Source organism: Aegilops tauschii, chromosome 6 (assembly GCF_002575655.3).
Source record: "Aegilops tauschii subsp. strangulata cultivar AL8/78 chromosome 6, Aet v6.0, whole genome shotgun sequence".
NCBI classification, from domain to species: Eukaryota; Viridiplantae; Streptophyta; class Magnoliopsida; order Poales; family Poaceae; genus Aegilops; species Aegilops tauschii.
The window spans coordinates 248212339-248222978 of NC_053040.3; the positions used below are offsets into that span (position 1 = coordinate 248212339).

Consider the following 10640-nt stretch of genomic DNA (forward strand, 5'->3'; position numbering starts at 1 on the left):
ATATAATGTTCATGCTCAACCCTGGCACCAAATAATAATTATTCAGGTCTAAAACTAATCCCGAAGGTAGATGTAGAGGTAGCGTGCCGATGGCGATCACATCGACCTTGGAACCATTTCCGGCGCGTATCGTCACCTTGTCCTTAGCCAATCTTTGTTTAATCAGTAGCCCCTGTTTCGAGTTGCAAATATGAGCAACAGAACCAATAACAAATACCCAGGCGCTACTACGAGCATTAGTAAGGTACACATCAATAACATGCATATCAAATATACCTTTCACTTTGCCATCCTTCTTATCCGCCAAATACTTCGAGCGGTTCCGCTTCTAGTGACCAGTCCCTTTGCAGTAGAAGCACTCAGTTTCAGGCTTAGGTCCAGACTTGGGCTTCTTCCCGGGAGGAGCAACTTGCTTGTTATTCTTATTGAAGTTCCCCTTCTTCCCTTTGCCCTTTTTGTTGAAACTAGTGGTCTTGTTGACCATCAACACTTGATGCTCCTTCTTGATTTCTACCTCCGCAGCCTTAAGCATTGCAAAGAGCTCGGGAATTGTCTTTTCCATCCCTTGCATATTATAGTTCATCACGAAGCCTTTATAGCTTGGTGGCAGTGATTGAAGAACTCTATCAATAACACTATCTTATCTGGAAGATTAACTCCCACTTGATTCAAGCAATTGTAGTACCCAGACATTCTGAGCACATGCTCACTAGCTGAGTTATTCTCCTCCATCTTGTAGGCAAAGTACTTGTCAGAGGTCTCATACCTCTTAACATGGGCATGAGTCTGAAATATCATTTTCAGCTCTTGGAACATCTCATATGCTCCATGGAATTTAAAACATTTTTGAAGTCCCGGTTCTAAGCCGTAAAGCATGGTGCACTAAACTATCAAGTAGTCATCATACCGAGCTTGTCAAACGTTCATAACGTCTGCATCTGCTCCTGCAATAGGTCTGTCACCTAGCGGTGCTTCAAGGACGTAATTCTTCTGTGCATCAATGAGGATAATCCTCAAGTTATGGACCCAGTCCGTGTAGTTGCTACCATCATCTTTCAACTTAGCTTTCTCTAGGAATGCATTAAAATCCAAGGGAACGCTAGCACGGGCCATTGATCCACAACAACATAGATATGCAAAAACTATCAGGACTAAGTTCATGATAAATTTAAGTTCAATTAATCATATTACTTAAGAACTCCCACTTAGATAGACATCCCTGAGTCATCTAAATGATCACGTGATCCATATCAACTAAACCATGTCCAATCATCACGTGAGATGGAGTAGTTTTCAATGGTGAACATCTCTATGTTGATCATATCTACTATATGATTCATGTTCGACCTTTCGGTCTCAGTGTTCCGAGGCCATGTCTGTACATGCTAGGCTCGTCAAGTTTAACCTGAGTATTCTGCACGTGCAAAACTGTCTTACACCTGTTGTATGTGAACGTAGAGCTTACCACACCCGATCATCACGTGGTGTCTCGGCACGACGAACTGTAGCAACGGTGCATACTCAGGGAGAACACTTATACCTTGAAAGTGAGAGATCATCTTATAATGCTACCGCTGTACTAACCAAACTAAGATGGATAAAAAAGATAAACATCACATGCAATCAAAATATGTGACATGATATGGCCATCATCATCTTGTGCCTTTGATCTCCATCTCCAAAGCACCGTCATGATCTCCATCGTCACCAGCTTGACACCTTGATCTCCATCATAGCGTCGTTGTCGTCTCGCCTACTATTGCTTCTACAACTATCGCTACCGCATAGTGATAAAGTAAAGCAATTACATGGCGATTGTATTTCATACAATAAAGCGACAACCATAAGGCTCCTGCCAGTTGCCGATAACTTTTTACAAAATATGGTCATCTCATACAATAACTTATATCACATCATGTCTTGACCATATCACATCACAGCATGCCCTGCAAAAATAGGTTAGACGTCCTCTACTTTGTTGTTGCAAGTTTTACATGGCTGCTACGGGCTTCTAGCCAGAACCGTTCTTACCTACGCATCAAAACCACAACGATTTTTCATAAAGTGTGCTATTTTAACCTTCAACAAGGACCGGCCGTAGTCAAATTCGATTCAACTAAAGTAGGAGAAACAGACACCCGCCAGCCACCTTTATGCAAAACAAGTTGCATGTGTAGGTGGAACCGGTCTCATGAACGTGGTCATGTAAGGTTGGTCCGGGCCGCTTCATCCAACAATACCACCGAATCAAAATAAGACGTTGGTGGTAAGCAGTATGACTATTATCGCCCACAACTCTTTGTGTTCTACTCATGCATATCATCTACGCATAGACCTGGCTCGGATGCCACTGTTGGGGAACGTAGCATGCAATTTCAAAAAAAATCCTACGATCACGCAAGATCTATCTAGGAGATGCATATCAACGAGAGGGGGAGAGTGTGTCCACGTACCCTCGTAGACCGAAAGCGGAAGCGTTAGTTTAACGTGGTTGATGTAGTCGAACGTCTTCTCGATTCAACTGATCAAGTACCGAACGTACGTCATCTCCGAGTTCTGCACACGTTCAGCTTGATGACGTCCCTCGAACTCTTGATCCAGCAAAGTGTCGAGGGAGAGTTCCGTCAGCATGATGGCGTGGTGACGGTGATGGTGAAGTGATCCTCGCAGGGCTTCGCCTAAGCACTACGTGAATATGACCGGAGGCGTAAACTATGGAGGGGGCGCCGCACACGGCTAACAATGTTTGTTGTGTGTTCTAGGCGCCCCCTCCCCACATATATATAGGTGGGAGGGGGAGGGGGACAGCCATGGGGCACCACAAGTAGGAGGAATCCTACTTGGGGGCCTCCTCCAATTCGGCCTGCCCCTTTTCTTATCTCCGGAGGGGGGAAGGAAAGAGGGGAGAGGGGAAAGTAAGGGGGAATCCTATTCCCTCTATTTCCTTTCCTCCTCCCCTTTTCCTTTCTCCACTTAGGCCGGCCCATATGGGGGAGCACCAGCCCATTAGGGGCTGCTCTGTCCCACCCTTGGCCCAATAAGGCCCATACCTTTGCCGGGGGATGCCCGGAACCCCTTCCGATGACCCGATACGTACCCGGTACCCCCAGAACACTTCCGGTGTCCGAATACTATCATCCTATATATGAATCTTTAGCTCTCGACCATTTCGAGACTCCTCTTCATGTTCATGATCTCATCCGGGACTCCGACCAACATTCGGTCACCAAATCACATAACTCATATAATACAAAATCGTCATCGAAACGTTAAGCATGCGGACCCTACGGGTTCGAGAACTATGTAGACATGACCGAGACACATCTCCGATCAATAACCAACAGCGGAACCTGGATGCTCATATTGGTTCCGACATATTCTACAAAGATCTTTATCGGTCAAACCGCAATAACAACATACGTCATTCCCTTTGTCATCGGCATGTTACTTGCCCGAGATTCGATCGCCGGTATCCTCATACCTAGTTCAATCTCGTTACCAGTAAGTCTCTTTACTCGTTTCGTAATGCATCATCCCGCAACTAACTCATTAGTCACATTGCTTGCAAGGCTTATAGTGATGTGCATTACGGAGAAGGCCCAGAGATACCCCTCCGATACCCGGAGTGACAAATCCTAATCTCGATCTATGCCAATCCAACAAACACCTTCGGAGACACCTGTAGAGCATCTTTATAATTACCCAGTTATGTTGTGATGTTTGATAGCACAGAAGGTGTTCCTCCGGTATTCGGGAGTTGCATAATCTCATTGTCAAAGGAATATGTATAAGTCATGAAGAAAACAATAGCAATAAAACTAAACGGTCATTATGATAAGCTAACGGATGGGTCGTGTCCATCACATCATTCTCCTAATGATGTCATCATGTTCATCAAATGACAACACATGTCTATGGTTAGGAAACTTAACCATCTTTGATTAATGAGCTAGTCTTAGTAGAGGCTTACTAGGGACACGGTGTTTTGTCTATGTATCCACACATGTATCAAGTTTCCGGTTAATACAATTCTAGCATGAATAATAAACATTTATCATGATATAAGGAAATATAAAATAACAACTTTATTATTTCCTCTAGGGCATATTTCCTTCAATTAAAGTGTGCACTATCATATTAGAAGCGGTGGCTTCGCAAGATCTTTGGATATGACATTCTTTCTTCGGCATGGCAGATTCTCACAATGATATCAACATGCTGCAGCGTTCTCCAGTCTTCGCAAGGCTTGCAGAAGGCCACTCCCCACCTGTCAACTTTGAGAGCAATGGCCACCAGTACAACAACGAATACTATCTAGCTGATGGTATATATCTTCAGTGGTCAACTTTTGTGAAGACAATCTCGAACCCCCAAGGTGAGAAGAGACAGAGATTTGCCCAAATGCAAGAGAGTGCTAGAAAGGATGTGGAACGTGCTTTTGGTGTGCTTCAATCCCGACAGGGTATCGTTCGAGACCTGACATGGGACGAAGGGAAGCTTTGGGAGGTGATGACTGCTTGTGTGATCATGCACAACATGATCGTCGAGGACAAGCCTGATAACAACATCTTCGATCAAGGATTTGGTTTTCAAGGTGAAAATGTTGAGCCGCTGCACCAAGAACCGGCCACGTTTGAACAGTTTGCCCAATTTCATCGTGAAATGCGTGATTGGCATACTCATTTGGATTTTCAAAATGACTTGGTTGAGCACATGTGGAATCACATTGGCAACCAATAGATGTATTGGTTCATTATGTTTATTCAAGACAATTTCGGTTTGGTTGTAAAACTATTTTATGAGAGACAATTCGACTGGGTTGTAAAACTATTTTTATTTGAGACAATTAATATCTGGACGTGAAACTAGTTTTGAACATTGAAATATGAATATATGAGAATTTTGGCCGTGGCAGACAGGATGGGGCCAAAGGATGCGTCCGCGCGTTGGGCGCACGGTCACCGCATCTCAGAAAAGACCGGGACACAACCCCATTGCCCTATCCAAACAAACAGAATCCGGGCTAAACGAATATCTGTTTGGGGTCGTGCCCTGGAGCTGGCCTTAGAGCATCTCCAGCCGTTGGCCCCCCAGGCGGCTCGTAAAATCGCCGCCTGGGGGCGAACTGGCACTAAAATCGGCCTGGGGGCTTTTGGGTTCCCAGCCGCCGGCCCCAGGGTCGCCCCCAGAAGGCGTCTTTAATATTTTTTGAAAAGGAATTCGGCTAAAATTCGGCAAACGGGACAAAGACTCGGCTAAAATTCGGCGAACATGACATTACTTAGGCGACTTAAATAGTTTTTACATAGGAAACTGAAATACTTAAAATAAAACAAAGGTTGCAACTACATGCCGAAGAACGCTCTGAGCGCGGTGAAGTCGCCGCCGTCGCCGCCATCGCCGTTGTCCTCATCGTCCTTCTCCTCCTTCACGCGGCCGCCCCTGCCGGACCCCTGCCCGGGGTCGCCCTGGCGGACCGGTCGCGGCGCGTTGTCGTTGAGAACGACGACGCCTCCCTCATCACGGCCATGGCGCCTAGCGGCGATCTGCTCTAGGGCGCGGCACTGGCGCTCCAGCTCCGTCCGCGCCTAGTCTTCGCGCGCCCACTTCAAGGCCGCCGCGTCGGAGAGCCCCGGCTCGTCTTCATGGCGGCGAGCCCTGGCTCTGTCTTCACGGCGGCGGCGAGTCCTGGCTCTGTCTTCAGCTTGGCGAAGCGTGGAGGACCCGAGGAGGAGGCGCGCCCGCCCTCGTTGATGACGATGCCGGCACTGCGGGTGCACCGGCCGAGCGGCGTCTCCGCGGGCTCGGCCTTGATGTTGAACAACGCCGGCGACCCGGAGGAGTGTGGGGAGGAGCGGGAGGAGGAGGAATGATGAGGACATCAATACCATTGTTACACCCACATCCCCTACTTCTACATATATTGGACCAATTACTAGATCTCGCGCACGCCAATTAAATTACCAGGTACTTTCGTTTCTTGGTGATGATTCTAATGTTCATGAGAATATGATGCTGCCTAAATTGGATACATTTATTTTGCTTACAAATGAAGGGCCTGACATGGATAAGAGGGATGAACACTGGAGCAAGACCAAGCATGGAGATGATGGCATGCGCAAGGGGAACAAGAACGGAGTTACAAGTGATGATTTCAGGACTTTGAAGCCACCATAAGGAGTGCATGAAGCCTTGGACGAAATATACAAGATGCCACTTCATAAATTTCGTCCAGAGGCTATTCTAGGTGCTGCGTCACCTTATTATTGGGCCAGACCCATGTAATTTTGAAATACTTGAGTATAGGCTGTTTTTAGAGTCCGTATGTGTGGGGAAACAAGAGTTAGGGTTGGTTTCGGACCCTTCCTCCAAGGGCCATGAAATTCCCCCCCTCTTCCTCCATATATACAGCCCTTAGGGCGTCGTTTAGACTTTGGGTTTTGTTTAGATTAAAGTTCGCCATAGCTGCAACTTCGCGTACTTCGTTTTGTGTTCAACGACCACACAAAGGCGTCACAGAACCCCACCTTGATCAATAAAGCTTTCATCTTATATTCGCAATATCCAGATTGCAATCTTAGTTTCTTGCTTGTTCTTTGTTTTCCTGCAGGAAACAGACCTTCGTGGTCAGGTTGATCGTGCTCCGGCGTGGTCAATAACCTCTCGGAGTTGGTTTAGCGATTGCTAAGTCGCGAAATCCTCGCACGTTCGTAGTCGGATCGTCAAAGTTGACTTCCTCCAAAACGATAGCCACCATCTCATCGAAAGACGGGACACCTTTGCCTCTATCAAGTGGCTTCAGATTTCCAGGTTGCTCGGTGAGATTTTACAGTTTTTCGTACTTTAGATCGAGTCCGTTCTTCATACCTACAGTCCACGAAAAAGCCAAAAAATTAGGGTTAGTTCATCATATTCGAACCAGTCTGAGCCCTTGCATAGTCTTTTCAGTATTTTGCTTTGTTGAATTTGCGGTTGCATCGTCGTGTCAAGTTGCAGGTCTTAGCGTCTAGTTTCCCTTAGAGTTTCGAGTTCTGTTCACAAGTTGTCACGCCGTCGCCGCACCATCGTCATCGTTCCTGCCGTATACCACCACCACCAACATATTCCTTACCGCTGCCATATACACCTGCCTGTCCACCACCAATCCGAGTCCACATATACATCCACCAGTCCACCACCAATCCGAGTCCACATATACATCTACCTGTCCACCACAACTCCGAGTTCTTTTCATATTAGGCTTGTTTTCGCAATCCATCTATTTTCCGTTTCGTGTTTCCTTGCCTGAGTAGGTCTCGAAAAAAATGTCTGGAGACCCCCGGGCAGTTTTCAGGCCAAAATTTCGGCGACCAAAAATATTTTTCCCTATCCTATTTTTAGGCTGTTCTGAGTCTTTTGAGACACTCGCCATCATAGTGATTTTTTGTCGCACTTTTTCGTCGTCGCTGCCCTGATTTCTGAAAAAATCAATTTTTTTTGCCTATCCTGTTAGTTTGACTTGGGAAGAGTTTTGAGACACTCGCCATTATAGTGATTTTTCGCAAAAAAAAAGAGGAGCGCAAAAAAAGAGCAAAAAAATTCAGAGTGTGCTTTTCCCTTGTTTACGTGCCGCGTCGTGATTTTATTCATGTTCTAGGCTCGCGTCTCTAGTACGGTCTAGCCTAGGACCAGCACAGTACCATCGTTGAGCGTTTATTAAACTTTGCATCTCTGAATTTATTATTGCCGACCCTTTTTGCTTCCATATTATAAGCCTTCCTAGCTCCACATACATCTATGTAGTGCATTGACTCTCCCTGGTAATCGCTCTATCGAAGCTTTGAGAGTTTTGACTACAACGATTGCCGATCACCGCCTGCTGCTGGGTAAGAACTGGTAAGAATTTGAGATTTGCTTGAAGGATTTGTGACACCCACCACCACCTTTTTCTAGTAGTCCGTAGGATCATATTCTTGTGTGTTTCTATTGCTGCTAACCATGGCAGGATCACAAGTCGATGAGACTGACTGGAAGAACATGACGAATAAGGAGCTGCATGATAAATTTCAACAAATGATGACTGAACAGGTGCAAGATGTGCTGACCAATTTTGAAGAGGCCATGGATAAGATAACTGGCCTTGAGAAGACGTTCGAAACAAAGCTTGATAACAGATTTAATGAACTGCTTACGCATCTTCCACAACCAGCACCGGCTGCATCTGCCGCACCTCTGCAACAACAACAACAACGACTACCTCCACGTCCCGAAACAGCCCTCCGCCGAGCGAGTCGTGTCCCTCTTGAGCCTGGCCAAACTGTTGGTGCTGTTGTTGATACTTCTGTGGCTCCTGCTACTGATGAGGAGGAGGATAATTATGCGGGAGATTACGAGGATGAGGTTGATCAAAATCAGAACTACGTGCAACCACCAGCACCAGGTCATCCACATGCAAATAATCGCAATGGTAGGGCTGCATTACCAGCTCAGGAGATCATGACCATCTTCCTAAACTTAAATTGAATATTCCACCATTTGAGGGTAGATATGTTCCTGATATATATCTTACTTGGGAGTTAGAAACCGAACAACGTTTTACATGTTTAGAATATCCCGAGGAGAGACGTGTCGCTGTTGCACTTTGTGCTTTCACTAGTTTTGCCTGTGTGTGGTGGTCTGAACATCGTAGATTATATCCGAATAATATTCCAACTACTTGGGCTGTTTTGAAAACTGCTATGCGTACTCGTTGGGTTCCACCATATTATCAACGTGAATTACTTCAAAAATTGCAGCGTTTAAGACAAGGAAAATATTCTGTAGAGGAATATTATCAGGAATTACAAACTGGCATGATTAGATGTGGTATTGTTGAGGATAATGAAGCTATACTTGCACGTTTTATGGGTGGATTAAATAGAGAGATTCAGACCATTCTAGAGTATAAGGAGTATAATAATATCACTAGTTCATTCTATCTTGCTTGTAAAGCTGAACGTGAAGTGCAGGATCGATAGGTATTGGCACGAACTAACTTTTCTGCAGGTCGACCTTCCTCATGGACACCGCGTGCATCCTCCACTTCCACACATTCTACTGCATCGGCACCTCCATCAGCTGTCACCTCCAGTCATGATACAAGAAAGCAGGCACAACCACCACTATCTACCAAGAGCACACCTGTCGGGCCTGCACCGAGCTCTTCTTCTTCCATGGCATCAACAGGGCACACAAGTGATATTATTTGTCGTCGTTGTAAGGGAAGAGGTCATTACGCGAGAGAATGCAAATCTCAGCGTGTGACGATTGCTACTGAGGATGGTGGGTATGAGTCCGCTAGTGACTATGATGAGGAGACTTTGGCTCTTATTACACGTGAAGAGCACGGTGGACATGATTCTGATCATGAGACACAATACATGGCTCCTGAAGACGCTGATAGGTATGAATGTTTAGTTGCTCAACGTGTTTTAAGTATGCAGGTCACACAAGTTGAGCAAAATCAGCGGCATAATTTGTTCCATACAAAGGGAGTTGTGAAGGAACGTTCTGTTCGCGTCATCATAGATGGAGGGAGCCGCAACAACTTGGCTAGCATGGAGATGGTGGAGAAGCTATCTCTCACCACACGACCACATCCACATCCTTACTACATCCAATGGTTCAACAACAGCGGCAAGGTTAAGGTAACACATATTGTTCGTGTGCATTTTAGTATCTCTACATATGCTGATTATGTTGATTGTGATGTGGTACCCATGCAAGCGTGTTCCTTATTACTTGGTAGACCATGGCAATTTGATAGAAATTCTGTACACCATGGTAGAAACAATCAGTATACACTTGTTCATAAGGATAAACATATCACTTTGCTTCCTATGTCTCGTGATTCCGTTTTGAAAGATGATATTAATAGAGCTAATACAGCAAAACAGGAGAAAAATAAGAGTGAAAATCAGATTGTGGCAAAAGAATTTGAGCAACAAATGAAGCCTAATAATAAACCATCTAGTGTTGCTTCTGAAATTAAATTGAAAAGTGCATGTTTACTTGCCACCAAATCTGATATTGATGAGCTAGATTTTAGCAAATCTGTTTGCTACGCTTTTATGTGCAAAGATGCATTATTTTCATTTGAGGACGTGCCTTCCTCTTTGCCTGCTGCTGTTACTAACATTTTGCAGGAGTTCGCTGACGTCTTTCCACAAGACGTGCCACCGGGATTACCACCTATTCGAGGGATTGAGCATCAGATTGACTTAATTCCCGGTGCATCGCTACCCAACCATGCACCATACCGTACCAATTCAGAGGAGACGAAGGAGATTATGCGTCAAGTACAGGAGCTGCTTGACAAAGGTTATATACGCGAATCTCTTAGTCCTTGTGTTGTTCCTATCATACTAGTGCCAAAAAGGATGGTACATCGCGGATGTGTGTTGATTGTAGAGGCACTAATAATATTACTATTTATTATCATGATCCTATTCCTAGACTAGATGATATGCTTGATGAACTGAGTGGCTCTACAATATTCTCCAAAGTTAATTTGCGTAGTGGATACCATCAAATTCGTATGAAATTGGGAGATGAATGGAAAACAACGTTTAAAACTAAGTTTGGATTATATGAGTGGTTAGTCATGCCTTTTGGGTTAACTA

The 10640-nt window shown here is 45.1% G+C and overlaps 1 protein-coding gene across 1 annotated transcript; it reads left to right on the plus strand.

Annotated features, from left to right (window-relative positions):
• Positions 1–4188: 4188 nt before the first annotated feature.
• Positions 4189–4740, plus strand: LOC141025993 (uncharacterized). The gene has a single exon (XM_073501935.1). The coding sequence runs from the start codon at positions 4189–4191 to the stop codon at positions 4738–4740; it is 552 nt and encodes a 183-aa protein (XP_073358036.1).
• The last annotated feature ends 5900 nt before the right edge of the window (positions 4741–10640 follow it).